This window comes from Phasianus colchicus, chromosome 15, assembly GCF_987193195.1.
Source record: "Phasianus colchicus chromosome 15, bPhaCol1.hap1.1, whole genome shotgun sequence".
Lineage (NCBI taxonomy): Eukaryota > Metazoa > Chordata > Aves > Galliformes > Phasianidae > Phasianus > Phasianus colchicus.
The window spans coordinates 7,211,167-7,229,553 of NC_143450.1; the positions used below are offsets into that span (position 1 = coordinate 7,211,167).

Genomic DNA, 18,387 nt, shown 5'->3' on the forward strand with positions numbered 1-18,387 from the left:
GCTTTTCAGAGAAAAAAGCTAAACAAAACTAGCTAGCTTTGTTTTCCTCCACTCTGAGAACCCTGATACTCTGAAATTCTCTTAAGTTCCTCATTAAAGTAACTCTATGCTTCAGAAAAGCTCCTACATTGCAAGCTATGTATTTGTAAGTTGAAACTTGCAAGTTTAATCCTCCTCTTCAGAAGTTCAAATAACAGAGCAAACACACTAAGATGGCATTAGCTACCAGATCAACATACTTCCTTAGACTTAAACGCATTTTCAATATCATCTTTTCTCAGTACCCCCTTCTCCATGACCTTGTGGTGTCAGTTTAAATACCTCAAGGTGTGTACACTGCAGCACCCACGTACAAGACAGTAATGCATACTATTACCAAAAGCAGTTCCATGTTTCACTTCAGTTCCATTACTTCTGTAATGATAGAAATTCACAGGAAGTGAGATAAGGGATTTGCAAGTCTCATACAATGTGCATTTCAACTGAATAGTTTCTCCTGTATGGTTAGAAAACCTCATCCTTCAGGCAAGACTGACAATGAGTTCTGTTGTGAAGATTTAAGTTCTGAACACTAGGTCATTTGATTTTGGTTTTCATCTCTTTACAAAAGGACAAAGACAAAACATCATTGGAAATATTTATTCTAAAATACCCTTGATTTTTGATGCATTTCAACACATTACTTCCACCTTGCCAAAAACACAGTTCTACACAACCAATGTGTAGTGGGCATCCTCTCACTCAAACCAAGTTCTGTTAGTATTCTCTTTCACATGAGATCAGCTAAGACAGACAGCTAAAATGACCACAACAATAGGTCTTGTGAGTACAGCATCTGTAGAACAAACTTCCCTTAAGACACTTATCTGAGCCACGTGATACAAACATTTAGGTGGACAAAGCACTCGTTTTGAGTTTGACCTGAAAATCCTTTTCAGAGTTGCATTATCCAGCCCCAGGAATGAAGTTAATATGTCTTAAATATGGATTCCATTAAAAATATCTATGCCAACCACAATATAGTTTTTACATTTGTTCTATGTTACATAAGCCACAAAGAAAAAAGGGTTTTCATTTCTGCCATTGTTATCAAAGCAACCATAACCAGCAAAATTTATTAAATAAACTGCAGAAGCTCAATAACTACAAAATAGCATTCACAAAAGCATGTTTTGTCATCCTTTTTCCCCCAGTGATTATTCACCTTCTTTGAACTCAAGCTGACCTGTTGAAAACTGAATAGCTTCAGAGAACAAAGCAAGTCAAACAATGGCAGTTATGGTGGTATTAACAGTAATCTGGAACATACCAGTTATGCTGTCTTCAAGTAAGAGTATGACCAAGTAGTTTCTTGGAAAATTGATTGCTTTTTTTTTTAAATCACTTCCCAAGTAATCATACCAATGTCTATTACAGATGGCAGCCAAGTTCATCTTGAACAGTCAGTTGAAATCTTCTGCAGTACGTGAGTATATTGGTAATGTTTTTCTCAACAGTGAGAAGAGACTAAACTTTGTTTCTATTACCTGCAAGGAGAAACATCACTGAGTTGGTGTTTTGCACTATTGCTCCCTCCACACTGACTAGATATTTGTCTGGTGGGGGAGAGGGAGGCACCAGATGCCACCTAACAGGCAAGACTGTTTCCAACACTGAAACGTATATTCTGAAGTGAAGGTCTAGTTGAGATTAATTGCTTCTTCTCTTTCCTAGTCTGCTTCCCTTTTTGCACCCCTTTGCTCTTGCCATTTTTCACCTATAGGCCTTTAACTTTTACCCATACATCTACAGCAAGATAAGGTCCTGCAAGGTAGCAGCTAAAAAAGAAGGGCTCAGACATCTGGTTGAATCCTTTTATTCCTGCTGCTCTTGTAAGAGGTAGTGCTCACTACAGCAGGTAAGCTGCGAGAAGAATGTTAGTGGGTGACAGACATAAGCAGGATAATTATGTTCAAATCTTACAATATCACATCAACTACTTGACCCTCCAGAATCCACTTCTCAACATCAAACAAGCTTTGTTGTCTGACTTCAAATATATATCAGGTTAAAACAACGAAGGCTAGGAGGTGCAGTGGCAAAAAATGCACTGGGAAGACAACACACAGCTGTAGCCTCCAGTATCTACTGTGAAATACAACACGCCACCTCCTTCATTACCCAGTGAGGTACACTGAGCAAGACTCTCTCTCTCTTTTGGATATGTGTAAGATACACAAGGACTTAGTTATATGAACATCCACGCTTACCTTCTTTAAAAGGAGTTTTTGGAGGAATATTTTCCTTGCTATCATGCTGGAAAGCTTTAGAAGGATCAAAATGCCTAATGCCCTGAATTGTATATAGTTGCTCCTGCAGATCTCTGTTTGTTTGTTTCTCTTTTGCAAGTAGTGCACGCAGTTTTGAAATGTCCTGAAAAAAATAATACTCAGAAATTAGATGAAAAATAGTAGTAAAGATAACACTGTATATTGTGTACCCAATGCCAACAGATCCCCTTGCTGTTCTGGAGACTGATGGCCTATTCTAAACTAGCTCAAACAGGGAAATTAACAACTACAGGAAACAGAGTTTGCAGAATTAGCCTACAAGAATTTGGAGGGTTTAGCAGAAGAGAGCAATCAAGCAAACAATTAAGTTTACCATTTTTAACTTCTTATTTGACAAACCTGCTGCAGGTGGGTATTATCTTCCTTCAACTTCATAACATGCTTGATTTTTTGTTTCTGGTTTTGGTGGCCAAGTAGTTTAGCATATGCTTCACTTAGTTTATTCAGTTCTTCTTGAGCTGCACCTTGCTCATTTAGAAGAGCATTTTTCTCTGCTTCAAATGCATCTAGTTGTTGCTGAAATAAATAGTACATTTAACAGAAATTGAACTTGAGTGTTTTAGTTTCCCCAACTACACTCTTTCTCCCAGACTGAGACCTGCAAGCACAAACAATGGTTTGGAAAGGGAAACAACTGTCTCAAGGGACATTAACTTAAGAAAACACCGCAGGATAAACGCCTTCAAGTGGAGAAATACCATATTTACTTCTCAAGAGCAGAACTTGACTCAACCACACAAATATTAACAAGATACCAGTGAGAACTGACTTCCTTACACACCTGAAAAGGCTTAGTTTTGTTATGCAGTTCTTCATATAGATTACGCCAGGTCTTTATCTCTTCTTTTAAGCTAGAGATCACATCTTCATGTATGGTTTTCCTAAGAAACAAGAAGTAGAGTTGCATCATTTTTTCTATTAGCTTTTAGCAAGTCTTCCCACTGTGGTGTGCTGCAATACCCAAGTTTAGCTTCAGAGAAGTCACCTTGATTTTTCCACTTCAGATTTTTTTTTCAGATCTTCAGTTAACTCTTCCAGTTTTTCCTGTAGTTTTGTCACTTGCACGAGGCAAGACTCTTTTGTTCTCTCTGCTTCTGCTTCTTTTAGCGCAAGCTTTGTCTGGGCTTCTAAAATCATCCTAATGAAAACATAAGCCATCTTTCATGAAGCCCAATTAAACATCTTCAGATTAAACTTAAAATTATATAAAATAAAGCTGTGAAAACAATATTCACCACATTCAGAAGCTGTTTCTGGAGTAACTGAAATTAAGATTTGTACTAACAGTACATTAAGATAGAAATATCATACAGAAAACTCTCGAATTCAAGACCTACAGTCTAGCTTCTAGAAGGATACTGTCTTTTGAAAGCCAAGCAACTGTATGTTTCTTTATTTATTACTGTAAAGCATTAGCAATTTCTAATGAAAGATAGCTAGCTAGCTAGACTTCAACACAGGTTTATTCAAGCAGTGTGGATGACTTCCAAGAATTTTCAAGTTCCCTAATACACTGCTTTGCTTCTCTTACCTCAACTATTCCATTGCACCATCTACATAGATATTAAGAATCCTTTTCCTGCCAGTCTGCCATGACCAAGTCAAATAGAAAGCAACTCCTCAGCTTTTTTTAATAATTAAGACAACAAGCCAAACAATTCCCACAACTCAAATAGAAACTGGAGAAAATAACAAGCAGCTGGGGGGGGGGGGGGGGGAAGACAACACCTTAATCAGTAAAAGTGTTCTGAAATAAGTTGGAGCAAGCTATGATTCTGTTCTGGATAACCAAGGCTACAGGTAAACAAGACAGCAGAAACTTTACAGAAATGCTTTTGTAAGTCAGGAAAGTTGACTCTCAGAATAGCTGGAAAAACTAAACAATCGTGGGCTTAAACCTGACCTCAGCTTTGAAAGCTAGCTAGCAGCTGCATAGAGAAGAGGGGAAGGCAGGCTAGCACACACAGTATGTTCCCTAATGTAGAGGCAGTTCCCACTGCTGCCTAACACCGGCATTTGTATACTGGAACCTTTTGACACCCAACTCTCTCATGTCCTTGAATCATCAGTTAGTTGCCCTCAACAGGAGACTTATACATGGTCTGTCACAGTGAGCTGTAAGGACAGCACTGAACCACTAAGTTGCAGTTAACTGGTGAGAGAAGCATGTCCACAATAACTGGCCTAAGACAACTGTTTACTAATTAGTATAATCTTAATTCATTTTGTCTGTCAGTATTTTCAAACTTCTGGATTGAGAAAATGGAAAAATTTAAGGCTACACTGAGTACTCATTGAATAAAACTTAACTTCTAATGCAGAAGGCTGGCAAGCCTTGACTAGTGTTCTTTAGCTAAAGGAAAAGTTAACACAATACCTTGCACATTCTTCTTTTGCCTTGTTTTTAGTGTATTCTGCATCCTGGAGCAGCTGTAGATTATCTTCACATATTTTTTTCAGGTCAGCAACTTGCTCCTGCAGAGAAGTGTTCTCCAGTTTAAGAATGCGTATTTCTTCAGTTGTTGTTGTCTTGTAGCTGGTATGACAGTGCAAAGAGAAGTATTGATACTTTAGACAAAATATAGATTAAGTATAAATCCATAAAGCCTTAAGCAGGAATGCTATGGCTCACTCATGCTTTGGTGAAAACACTGAAAGACTGACTACATCTCAAAAGATTGGTCAACACTCGTGAGATGCCTCGCATTCTTACCAATATACTACTTAAAGATTTTGAGAAGGTTTGCAAGAACTATAGGATAAGAAGAACCTAGCTCAGTCTCAAAACTGGCACTGGATGAGGAAGGCTTTCTGCAAGCTATTTTAGAGCACAGAGATAGTCTTCAACAGTTGCAGCTATCATTGAAAATGGAAAGCACTTGAGTGCTTGATTGGACTTCGGTAGAAGCATCCACAGCTTCCTGATTACTGAGCATGTCATTACAATTGACTAATACTCAAAATAAAGAGCTTAATACCAAATACTCCACCACAAAAAACACCGCTCGTAAATAAGCATATATCATTGTAATTCTAGTGAAAAATCACTGCCCTACTCTTTAATGGAATTGAAATACCTTTCTAACTCAGCAACATTCTCTCCCAGTTTACGCAGCGCGTTGTTAAGCTCTTCTTGGATTTGCAGAATTGTATTGCTGTGCATTTCCTTGATTTGCTCCAACTCAGCATTCTTCCTGAAACAAACATTCAGCATTCCATGCTGGACATAAGCATGTCTGAACACATTACCAAATGCTGTTATCAATTACAGAAAGCCTACAGGAGCAGCAATATATTAATCCTGACATACCAGCATCCTCTCTGTCACAACTTCTCATGAACTAAAGCACAATCTTCAGATTTAGCAGCTTCAACTACACACTTCCTCACTCTCTAATTTCCAAAATATTCATGGAATAGATTTAACGCCTGCTAGTAAGCTTTCAATACATCAACATTAACTACAACTTGCTAGCAATTGCCCTGTCAAGGGTATGAATATCTAACTCAACACAGATGTAGCTAACAGTAACTTCACGTTACTACAGTACTGGCACTTCAAGCATGTTAGACAGTTTTAGTTAAGATAAATTATAGCAACTCAAATCACTCATATAGATTGGTTCTATCTGCCGTAATTTATCAAAAACAGCAAGAAAAGTTTATATGTGTTCAGGTCTCTTTAAAACCTGAATGAGGCTCAAAAGCTTTGTATATATGGCTGACTCAACTTTTCCTCATTCTATAGCTTTAAACTCGGTTCATTTCACAAACCCTTTTAGCTTCGCTTCCATCTGTGCAAGTTCCAGGGCTTTAGATTTTGTTTCTTTTTCCAACAGCTTCACCAGTTTCTCAGCTTTCTTCTCCTTAGCATGTAGTTTGTCCAGCTCATTCATTGCACTCTTCAACTCCTCTTCCAGGAGACATCTCTCACTCATTACCTCATCTTGAAGACTGAGTAACTTCTGGTGCATAGATGCAGACGATTCCTGCAGAATATCACAGTTCAAAACAACCAGCAGTTTCCTAAAAATGAAAGGCTTCTTTGCAGTGTTGAATCTTTAAAGCACAGAAGTGCAAATGGACAAACTGGAATTTCTGTACACTAACTTATTCCAAGAAGAGCACACAGCTTCTGCTAACCAGCACCCACTTATACATTCTAAAGATCTAATCTTTAGAAGTGTAACAACTTCATGTGTAACCAAAAAGCTCAGAACATTTAGTCCCAGTCATTTGGATTAGAGTATTTCAGACTAGAGTCTGTATTTACCTTTTCTTGCTGAAGCTGAGAGATTAACTCCTCTTGTTTCTCAGTTAGTTTTTGGTGTTCTTGCTCCTCTATGAGAATTTTTTTTTTCAGTTCTTCTATTTCAGCATTCATACTCAGGACTTTTCCTCTGCTCTCAGATGACTCTCTCTCTGCATAGAGTTAGCATCAGTGCAACAGGTAATGCCTTCTCTGTCTTCAAAGAAGCACAACATCTTTCCTTGATAGTTCTACCATTCTAGCTTTAAAGTTAGTCAAGCATGGAAAAAACCCACCTCATGATTTACCCATCCAGGAATTCATCAAAACCAGCTGAAAGAATCCCACTCATCATTATGCTTGAACAATAGCAAACTTCAGCTCAATTAGCTTTTATCAAATAAAGTGGCACAGCTGGGGAAAACCTGCTAAATGGTTCAGAGTTATAAGGAGTGGAGTTTATTTGGGAGAGCAGAAGTGAATGAGGGCTCCTGGACATGTTCTCTGTACTTCTGTGAACCTGTGTATGAACTACTAACAGTGAAATAAAGCTGTATAGTACTAATTCTTAAACAAAAGGAATAAATATTCAACTTTTTGATTGTAAACTAGCATTGAAACTCTTTTCATTGTTATACTATTTACTTCAGTACATCTCCACGGAAATAAAGACTCAAACAGGCTGGTCTGTTTGCAGCTGAAGCTGAGACATGACTTCACTTAGAATCCCCACTAGCATTTTAGACATTTTTTTTTTTTATAGATGCCTATGTGATCCCAAATACACGAACAGCAATCAAAAACTAGCAATTACCTTTTTCTTGTTCAAGAAACTCACATCGTTCTTTAAGTGCTCTGATGAGTGTACTTGATTCTTCCTCTTTCATTCTGAGTGTATCCCTCAGAATCTTGATGTCTTGGTCTTTCTTGATCAACGTCTCCTCCATTTGAGCAACATCTAGTTTATATTTCTCTACAGCTTCTGCAACGCTACTGTAGAACAACATTTACTTGTTACCATAACTTCATTTTTAAGATTTTAATTCAGCACAAGTGAGAGATGCTTGGAATACTGAACACTGTTCCTTTTCAGCAGGAAAGCTTCCTTTCCTTACTTAGGCTTACTTTGCAGCATTAAAACAGGTGCATTTGAAATAAAATGCAATTGATATCAAAATCTGTATTGTAAGTGAAGCTTACAATCACATAATTTAAAATATGTCCCTCAGTTCAATTAAAAACAGAACTAGTTACTCTACTTCATTTACAGATGATTATCCAGTTTTCATTTTAGGAAGATGAGTTTTGACAGAAAAGCATACACACAAATAAACCAGACTTCACAGTAAGTTGAAACTTAAGGCAAACTCACAAGGAACCTCTTAGTGAGTAAATTGGCAGAAGTGGGACACTGCCAGAGAAGGAATGTTCAGATTTAAGTGAACTACATTGGAATGCTTTTGTGTTTTAACAGTTTTCTGGGCTAGGTACACATAACTGAGGAGCTGGTTAGTGTTTCCACCTGTTACACAACACTAAACTGGTAGTGTTTACAGTCAAACTGATATTCTTCTCAAGCACCAGAAACAGATAATTCATCACAGCTATAAAATAAAAACCAGAAAATTGCCAAGTTAACTTTTTTTTTTTTTAAACTGATACCCCAAATACATACCTTCTAGTAACTCAGAGGAAATAAAAATAAAAGCTGAGTTTTGTATACAAAAATACTTCCTCAATGTGTGCTCATCTTTTAACTCATTCCCATTTGTCTGGGGAAAAAAAAAAACCTTCCTCCCTCCCTCCCCCCCCCCCCCCCCTCTATTACTGTTAAAAAGAATTGCTCCCTAACTTCAGCTTCACCAAGAGAAAGAGCTTAGTTTCACTGCCTATTAATGTACCCAGCCCAATTCAAGAACTCCTACCCAAGCTCTGTGATATATTCCAGGAGTTTTTCAGTGTCAGAGTTATCATCCACTTTCTCTCTCTCTGTAGCAGATCTAAAAAAAAAAAACACAGGACATTTTCACTATCACCATTTAAGCACTTCAGAGTTACTCGTAGGTTATCTGCTTACAGGTAGGCAACTAAAAAAAAAAATCAGTCACTGGGTCACTTCTTAATACTAACACATTCTTCCCATAATCAAGCGTGGCTGATGCTTCCATTCACACTAAAGATGCTGTACTGCATTTTACCACAACTGATTATGTTAGACTGCATTAGCTAGCTCATTGTCTCCTTTCATGAATTACATGACCCGCGTTATTAGATCACAGTTGAAATACATGAAGACAAATACAAAGTATCTGCTCACATTCAAGCAATCGGATATTAGAGGAAAGCAAAAGGCCTTTTCATATAAGGAAAATTTTCCAGTGGCAGTCATCCCAACATCTTTCCATAAAAAAAGTTTCAGGTCTCTGCTCATTTCTGTTTCCTCTCAGCAGAAAGATGGCCTTAATTTTTCTCCAAGCTACATGCTTAAGTACAATAATCACGTTGCTACATCCATTCCTTTCCTTACTACTTACAGTTTTTCTTGTAACCGTGCTACTTTTCCTCTTGAATGCTCCAGATTCCTTTGTACTTCCTGCAGCTTCATCTCCATGTTCTCCTGCTTCGCAAGTGCAGTCTGGAAAAAGGAAAATGTTACCACCAAAACTGGATTTAGTATGAACCAAGTCCATTTTCTTAGAGCCATATTAATTTTTAATTCATCCATAAACAGGATCTAATTACAGTACTAGCTGCTATACTAAATATGACTCCTATATTCAAATTACCCATCTGCAGATACGTGAGCTGTTCACTATAACTACACACATGCACTACCCAGAAAACCCCCACACAGCTGTAGCAATTGGAGAGATCAATACAATGGGAAAGACATTACAGAGATGTGACGACAGAAGGACCAACATAAGAAGTTGCTATAAAGGAAGGGAAGAAGATTGCTCACCTGTATCAGAAAATTCTAGGTTCACAATCAAGACTCCACAAAGAAGGGGAGGTTTAAGAGAGGTGCAGCCAGGCTGCAGCCCTTCCTATCACACAGCTGAACTGCCTTCAACCTGTGCTCCCAGGGCTGACCAGGTCCTTTCCCCAGGTGCTCAATCAGTGGGTCAGGCCATGACTCAGCAGTTCCCATACAATGGCTAAGAGTCAATTTAAGGCCGCTGCTTTTTCAAACACATCAGTTATCTGACCAGACTGATACTTAAACAAATATTTCTAGAGTTCCTTACTCAGATTAACTTTACATATCAACAGCAAAATAAGGAACATGTGTTATTATCCTCCCTAATTCCACTGAATAGAAAGCAGAAAATTTTGAGTTGAGGACAGAAAAAAAAAAAGGTAGAACCACTGCAAGCTCTTCATTGACAGTTTCTGAACAGATCAATCCTGTGCAGTATAAAACAGCTTACCTTCTCCTTAGCATCTCTCTTATTTCTGAGCTTCATTAACTCCATACATAGACTGCTCATTTTCTTCTGCACACTATCTTCAGATAGCTTATAGAGATAAAAAAAAAACAGTATGCATAACACTTTTATATGAAAGGCTCAGTCTTGTAAAACAGTATTTTCCTCCCACCCACAACACCGATCTCTACATGACCCAGTAAGTGATGGCAGCACACCCATCTCTGTCCTTACATTAGCACACAATGTCCCAAACAAGACACACTCTGAATGTGAGGAAATGAAGGGGTGCAGAAAACATGTCAATGGGGAAGTTTACTCTTGAACAGGGAACTTAGCAACAACCAAGTCAAAGCAAATAAGCTTCTGTCTGAATACCTTAGATTTTAGTAGTTCATTGGTTCTTGTTAATTCCAGAAGCTGTTTTTTCAGGCAAGCAACATTTGCCAGAAGAGACGTTTTCTCCTGGACTGCAGCACTCAGCTTAGCTTCCATCTTAACAAAGTCTTCATCCAGGGCCTGAAGTTTCTTATCCTGCTCTCCACGTTCTCTCACTAATGCACGAATCTAAAACATAACAAGTGGTCTCTTCTATTTTATGATATTATTCTTCTTGAAATCCTTAAGTTATGACTGCTGTTCTTCTGAAAAGGCTGATTATCTGAACTGTGTTGGCTTACATTCAGAACATAGATCTTCAATTTTGTCATTCACAGACAAGATATTATACAGAATTATTTTTTCATATGCCATTAAACTGTAGTTCTAACTCTTAGCTGTCTTACTATGTGCTATTGGGCCAGCAACATGTAATCTGAGTTAGTCTTATCTTCAACTTGCGAGAGAATACACGTGTCTCTGTTTTCTAGCCAACAAGATGTGATACCTGAGACAAATGGAGTAGATATGAGTACATAGACATGTACTGAAAGGAAAAGCTAGCTGCCTCTTAAACTTGAAAATTGTAGCAGTTTTTGAGGGAGAAAAAACAGCAAGATTTTTTAAAAAAAGAGTTGTTAAATAGCAAACCCTTTTTAGAGGTAGAAAGCATAGAACTAGATTCCTTTATTTTCTATTAAGAAAATGGTTTAGCTGCACAGCTGCTCAGGATTAGCAGGAATTAACACAATTCCATTCCATTAACAAGCCCAATGTTTTCTACAAACCATAACATCCAATAACCTCTGCTCTGTGTAGAGCACTTGTGCATTATGTTATGTAAAAGCAGCAAGTTCTGCCAGCTTCTCTTTTTAACTCTGGAAAGCAGCCGACATTAAGTGAATGCAATTCTGTGATAATTCATACCTCCTTCTCCAGTATCTTCTGTTTCTTTTTCTCTCTCATAAGGATAAGATCTTTTCTAGGCTTCAGACTCCCACTAACCGGCTGTTGAAAACAAACTCATTAGAAATAATTTAACTGATTTGTAGCTGCATATTAGTTCAGCAACAGTTAAACATAAGTGTAGATAACACTATTAAAGATACAGTATCAAAAAAAAAAAATCTGTCCCACAGATAGAACAGATGAAGACCAGCTTTACCATTGTGCTTTCTTGAATGGACAGCTCCCAGCCATTGTGATGGGAAGGAGACTAAGAAGGCATGAGACATACACATCTCTTCAGCTACATAACACCACACTAACCTCTTAAAGAGAACTGGGCTCACAGAACTTCTTCATATATCATAAGTACTAATAAACTGAATTACGAAGTTATTACTGAAGTCATTAACCTATCTATCTTCAAATCTACAACTTTATAGATTGAACTGAGAACCCCTCTTTATAATCCCCCCTTTATTTTTTCCTCCACCAGGTGCAAGCTCTGGTCTAGCCACCTCATGAAAACAGCAGAAACCAGATCTTAAGAGAAGCAGCTTTGTTATAGCTCTAAGCTGAGCAAGAATGCAAATAAAATAAACACAACAATCCACATTAATGAAAATATTGTGTAGGCAGTCTGCAAAGCCAACAAGCCACTCTGTATACTGAAGTAATCATCACATGATCCCAAAAATCCAGTTAGCTATTTTTCTCTCCTTTGTTACTGATGAATCCAGGCATCATAATGTGCTTCACATTTTACATAGGTAAGTTAACAGTGATTGTGTAAAAAAGATCTACGTGGTTTAACTGAACACAATGAGGTTTTAACAGTGCTGCAGATGCCACAGAAATATCTTACTAGTGATCCACGAGATGCAAGACTCCTTCCAGCTCCAGAGGCAGTTGTATTCTTCTCATCGTTCAGACTTGTCTCATCTGCAGGAAGATACAGAAAAGAACAGTGAAGAAGAAGGGTGTGTATGCGTACAATTAGTGAAATTCCACCAAACTAGGCAGAAACAATTAATTTGTTATACCAGTGACAGAAAGCTACCTGATTATTAGACTACCCACCTCACAACCTAAAGCCAACTGCTTTCTTAGTGCAATCAAGCAATCAGTGTTTGTCAGCTGGGCACACAGAGTCCAGAGACTGACTTCCAGACAGCAGCCCATTCTGAGAAATTAGCTTCTGCAAAGCTTATACCCTCCATCCAGATTCACACTGCCAGGCTTCAACTAAAGGACATCTTATGTTTGAAAAAACATCATGAAAATATTACTAGAAGCAAATCTAGTGAAGTCCTTGAATCATGTATCTTAATGCACAGACTGTACTGATCAGGAGAGACCACACATAAAGTGGCTCAAAGGAAAAGACTGGAACAGCCGTGTCCTTAGAGCTGGAAGGAACGCAATGAGCTGCAGAAAAGAACCAACAAAGCTTAAAAGAAAAGAACAAAGCAGTAGCAGCACATAAACACTCACAAATGCAGCTTTCGAGAGTACTGCAGCACAACTTCTAGGGCTACTCACTCTTCTGTTTCCCAACGTGCTGATGTTTCCCATCCTCTGATGCTCCGGAGGATGACGAACCCCTCGGGGCAGCTGAAGACTTGGTGTCACAGGAGCCTCGGAGCAAGCCGCACGCTATGAACGAGACAGAGAAAATGGGAGAGAAGAGGTAGGGACAGAGGTTTCAAGTCTTACGAGTTGAAGGTAGTAAAACAAAACAGCTACACGTGCTTTAAAATAAATAAATAAAAAACACATAACACCCGGCGGAGGAAAGCGCTGCTTTCCTGCTGCAGCAGCAAAGCTGAAAGCTGAAGCCAGGAGCTTCACCCGCAGCGCAGGACCCGGACCTGCTCACAGGTACGCGCGGCGACTCAACCCAGCACAAAGGGACTCCGGCACCCGCTCGGCCACAAAGCTCCCCCACCGCCACCCCGCAGCCATACGACGGCAGGACCCCGCGCGTACCCGGCCGGTCGCTGAAGCGCCGCAGCGGAGCCCTGCGGAGCGCCATGGCTGCTGACGGAACAGCGCGCCGCTCCCCGCATTCAAAGGCACCAACGTCCGCCGCCACGCGCCGCGGGCGGCCAATCGGCTCCTCCAGCTCCGGGCCGGTTCAGCCAATCAGCGTTCCTTTTCTGGAGCATGCGCGTTGCTGAATAAGGGGGCGGAAGAGAGGGGTGTTGGGGCTGCGCGCAGGCGCGATGCCTCGCTTCCGGGTCGGGGCGGAACGGCTGGTCGGTGTCTGTGCTGTCACATGTCGGCTCCGTTCGAGGAGCGGAGCGGGGTGGTGCCCTGCGGGACGCCCTGGGGCCGCTGGTACCAGACCCTGGAGGAGGTGTTCATCGAGGTGCAGGTGCCGCCGGGCACGCGGGCGAAGGATGTGAGCTGCAGCCTGCAGAGCCGGCGCGTGGCGCTGTCCGTGTGCGGCCGGGAGGTGCTGCAGGTAGCGGCGGGGCCGGGAGGGGCGATTCGTGTGGCTGCGGCTCACGTCGTGTTGCCTCAGCGCTGCCCTGAGGTTTTGTCGGCAGATTCGCTACGGGCGGCACGACTCCAAAGTGCCCCGAGCTGCGCAGTGAGGCATCAGCACGGCGATGGGCGGTTCTATGTATCGAATGCTCCGTTAAAAAGAATAATAATAATAACGTGTAATAAAAACATATGTCTCTGATAGTGTTCAAGCCCATATGGGCGGGGAATGAGTGCCCTTTTCCTTTGGGGTGGAACACAATAAAGTGAGCAGTGCGTAGGGTGGTACGATTACAGGTGAGCTTATGGCTGAGCTGCTTTTCTGCTCTGTAATGCTGTCAATGTCTTTGCAGGGTAAACTTTTTGACTCTACGATAGCTGATGAAGGAACGTGGACTTTAGGTAATGACCTTTATCTGAAGTGACATCTGGGAGGGTGGTAGAGCACAAAATGTGCTGCAGGAGAGTTTACCAGCAGTACCCCCTCCCATTCATTTTCTTCTTTGTTTTTTCTTATTCTGTTTCAGTTCTGTAGCTGTATGAAGGGACAGTTGTATTGGCAGCTAAGAAACTACGGTAGTGCAAAGGTCTGAGGTTAATAATAGTGCAAAAGTGCCAGATGTGGGAAGGCAGTATCCCATGGCTTAGGAACACTTCCTGGGAATGAACATTTGCTTCTCAGGAAATGGATTGCTAAAAGTTTTATTGCAAATACACTCCGAAGTTAGACCGGTACAGCTGTGTGCCTCTGCAACTTTTGTTTTTCTTATTTTTTCCCTTCTAATCTGTGCATTGTATTTCTGGGATAGGTGACAAAACCTACAGTCCAAAAACATCAAAAAGCAATTAAAAAATCAGGCAATAGTACTTAAAGAGCAAAAAACCTCTCTCATTACTTGATAAATATTGCAAAGTATTCACAATGCTTTGATTTTTGAAAGCCATATAAAAGGACTGTACCTATCCATTTACTTTCTGATAGATTTCCATAAAAGCAAAATGACTGACAGTGATTCCTCATCATGGTAATGGTGGCTTTTACAAGTAATAACCTTCTGTAGAGCTTGGCTTCAAACACTTGGTTATTCCCCTAGCTGACCTCTATCTCATCCTATATCTGACCCTAAGTCTTTTCTCCATCACGGACCTCTCCAAAAGGTTTTACTTGGAATAGAGGTGCACCATGATGGCTCCACAAAACGACTATTAGGTGTTATAGGTAAGAAAGTGAGGTGTGGCTGTACAGATTATCTTTGCTTCCTGTTTATATTTTTATTTATTAATAACCCCCTTTGACATTAAGAACTTAAACTATCTCAAAAAAATTCCCGTGGTTTGGCATATTGATGGTGAATTCAGCACAGTAACAAAAAGGCTGGCACATAGGGCACTAATGGTTGTCTTCTTTTTTCTTCATTCAATAGAAGACCGAAAACTGATACGAATTGTTCTGATGAAGACTAATCGAGATGCTGGAAACTGCTGGACATCTTTGTTAGAAAATGAATACGCTGCTGATCCTTGGGTACAAGACCAGATGCAAAGGAAACTTACGCTGGAGCGATTCCAAAGAGAGGCAAGTCAAAGGCCCCCACTTACTGCTTGTGTTTGGTGTTTGCAGATATGGGTTATGGTCATGAAAGCCGAGTGAAATTGTTGTGCTGTGATGTAGTGCTATGGAAACAGATGGTAGTTCAAGGCAGAGATGTGTAAACACTCGATATGTCAATGTACTTTCAGGAGACACTTCTGTCTGTAGCCTGTATGAAGAATTTGTGAAAAATCAAGCGAGTTGCAGGGTGGTGTTGGTGTTTTAAGGTTTTGATCCATAATTATAACAACTTTTCACTAATGACAGGCTACATGTATTTCTGTTATTATCTAGAACTATCACATAGCTCTATATGTGATAAACTTCTAACATCTTACATCTTCTAACATCTTTAATTTGTATATAATGTTAGGTGATGGAAACTAGTTAACTCAAAATTGCTCTGCCGTTTAACTAAACTTGCTTAAATTATTCTGACACACTTTTCCAGTACCCAGCTATTCCTATTCAGCTCTGCAGTTTTAGAAACTTATTAGATGAATCAGCACTACAACAAAGATGGCAATTTATATCAAAGTTTTTATCTGGCATGGGTGTACTTTTTTTCCTCTAAAATTGTAATTTCAAGGCATGTGAAATGCCAGAGAATTTTCTTAGAGTTTTCTTAATATTTCTTCTCTGGGAAATCTGACTGCTTGCCTGACAGAGAATGGCATTATAAAGAAATTTCAGCAGTGAGCAACTCAACTGTGGCAATTAACGCATTCTCCTGGCAAAAGAATTTCAGTGTTGGTAATCCAGTTAACAAGTTGTACCTATATGTCCTTGTTAGAGTGGTAGAATGTTAAAAGAAACATTATTTTGTTCTTTATATCAGTTCTGTTAAGAATAATCTGTATACTAAACTTTTGTCTCTGTCAGAACCCTGGATTTGACTTCAGCGGGGCAGAAATTTCTGGAAATTACAGTAAAGGAGGACCAGACTTCTCTAGCCTTGAAAAATGAACTGTTTGCAACTGTGTTCCTTGGGAGCAATCACAAATTACACTGGAGGACTGGAATATGTAACTGGTGAAGACTTCAGTGATCTATCCAGCAGATTGTTGGCAAGTAATCACTTCAGTGAAGAGAAAGGAGGTCTCTTCTAGTAGAGTGAAGAGGAAGTGTTAGTAGCTACCTTGTAATATTAACTTTCTAGTAACTTGCTAATGGTAAAGGGATTAAATACATAAACGTGTGTACACAGAAAATAACAAATGGAAGCAGAACATACCTTTTTCTCATGCCACAGTGAGCTAGTGAGATAAATGTGCCACTTATCTATGCAAGAATATCTTGTTCACTGTTGAAAATGGATCCTATAAGCAAGATACTTAATGTTTTTATTTAACATGCAACATGGAAGAATATCAGGAAGGCTAACTGAAATTCTGCTGCATAGCAGCCCGGTAAGAATTTGTGAGTGTTATTTTAAAAGAGTGGTTTAAATAAAGAAAACTACTGGATTTTGCCTGAAATGAGGTTTTACAATCCCCTGCACTGACAAATATAATACTAGTGAGAAATGCCTGCTACCAGTTAAGTGATAGGAGAAAACTAAGAAGTCAGATAGAAGTCTGGATATAAATAATTGTGTGAATGTAATATAGTAATATATGAAATTTTGAAAGTAAGAGAATATAGCAACTTCTGAAAGGAGTAGTAAGTCCTTAAGTAGAAAATAATATCTTTCATCTATTCCTTTCTGATACACAGCACAATGTTTTGTTTTGTTTTTACAAATCTAAGAACATGCAGCTGTAGGTTTTGGTAGGTAGTTTAATAGTCACATCTTAAACTTGGCTATTTAATGATATAAGACTTTGCATTTGCCAATTTCTTATTTCTACCTGTTCTTAGAGACAGCTGAAAAGCCCTCCAACTGTGTTATGCAGTGTCCTGTGTCAAATTGACTAACAGGAAGAAAATGTGATTGCTGAATCCTATTGTATTCTGAACACTGAAAATACTGCCTACAGTTAGGACCTAAGCAGACAGCTCACTGGTGATAAATTGCCAGCTGTCCATCGTATTACTGAACATTATTTTTAACATAGCATCGATAATTTAGTTGGCGTATGGCAAAAATGAAACGATAGCTGGAAGAGGGCTTTCTTGTACCAGCAAGCAAGCAATTAGTTCTCATAAAATAACCAAGTATTCTTCTTCTACCCATGTAATCCTTAGACGAATATATAGTAGGTCCAAACACCATGCTTGGGTTTTAGAAAATTTGCCTTACTGTGCAAACCAAAGTACAGTTTGTTATCAGATGTATCTTTACCACAGTCCTGGTTTAGAAGGTAGATAGTGTAGCTAAGGAATGAATGAGACTGCTGCAAATGGTAGAACTGAGAACAGAGATAATAAGTAACTGTTAATGCTGCTTCAAAGTGCTGAAATACTATTCAGTGCAAGAGTATTTTACTTTACAGCAGTTACAATTGTTTACACAGGAATGTTTTTTATATCTTATGCTTACAGAAATTCAGACTAGAATCTGATGCTTTTCTGCATGAGCAGATAGTTTTACTATATATTCTTTCAAAGCTAAGTTTTCTCATATTTTCTTCTTCATGAAGTGGTGTTTTGTGCTTTATAAAGCATGTGTTCAGCCATTATAGCTTGCAATTGTTTTAGGAGGACACATTTAAACTATTTGGTTTGCTGCTTCTATTGTCTGCTGTGATTTATTTCCTGAATTGGAGTCCACTCAATTTGCAGTTAATACTTCACCAGAGGATGGTTTGTATTCCATCTTGCTGGGATTCCATCCCTTGTTTCTTAAATAAACCGTAAAAGATGTGACAGACAATAGAGTTGGATGTATGATAGGTACACAGTGACCTAGTTCATGGGAAATAATACTGTGCAGTCATTCAAGTTGCTGTTATATAAATGGGCAGAGGCCACCCTACAGGCATTTTTTCATACCTCTAATGCAAGATAAGGTCAGATAGTTCAAAGGACAGTCTG

General features: G+C 39.3%; 2 protein-coding genes across 3 annotated transcripts; one reads left to right on the top strand and one right to left on the bottom strand.

Moving 5' to 3' along the window:
- Positions 1-1,322: 1,322 nt before the first annotated feature.
- On the bottom strand, positions 1,323-13,442 carry HMMR (hyaluronan mediated motility receptor). Its single transcript, XM_031598035.2, has 18 exons — positions 13,320-13,442; positions 12,873-12,986; positions 12,196-12,272; positions 11,313-11,393; positions 10,386-10,574; positions 10,011-10,097; positions 9,114-9,214; positions 8,505-8,579; positions 7,394-7,572; positions 6,604-6,752; positions 6,105-6,319; positions 5,408-5,524; positions 4,708-4,866; positions 3,316-3,468; positions 3,112-3,211; positions 2,670-2,846; positions 2,250-2,412; positions 1,323-1,526 (listed from the first exon to the last, which is right to left on the bottom strand). The coding sequence occupies exons 1-18, from the start codon at positions 13,363-13,365 to the stop codon at positions 1,507-1,509; spliced, it is 2,202 nt and encodes a 733-aa protein (XP_031453895.2). The 5' UTR covers positions 13,366-13,442; the 3' UTR covers positions 1,323-1,506.
- Positions 13,443-13,536: 94 nt separating this feature from the next.
- Positions 13,537-18,216, top strand: NUDCD2 (NudC domain containing 2). Of its 2 annotated transcripts, none has more exons than XM_031598036.2 (4): positions 13,537-13,797; positions 14,174-14,222; positions 15,245-15,396; positions 16,294-18,216. In XM_031598036.2, the coding sequence occupies exons 1-4, from the start codon at positions 13,609-13,611 to the stop codon at positions 16,375-16,377; spliced, it is 474 nt and encodes a 157-aa protein (XP_031453896.1). In that variant the 5' UTR covers positions 13,537-13,608; the 3' UTR covers positions 16,378-18,216. The 2 variants fall into 2 exon arrangements, with proteins under 2 accessions (XP_031453896.1, XP_090006843.1); XM_090150717.1 differs by having other exon boundaries at positions 13,537-13,788.
- The last annotated feature ends 171 nt before the right edge of the window (positions 18,217-18,387 follow it).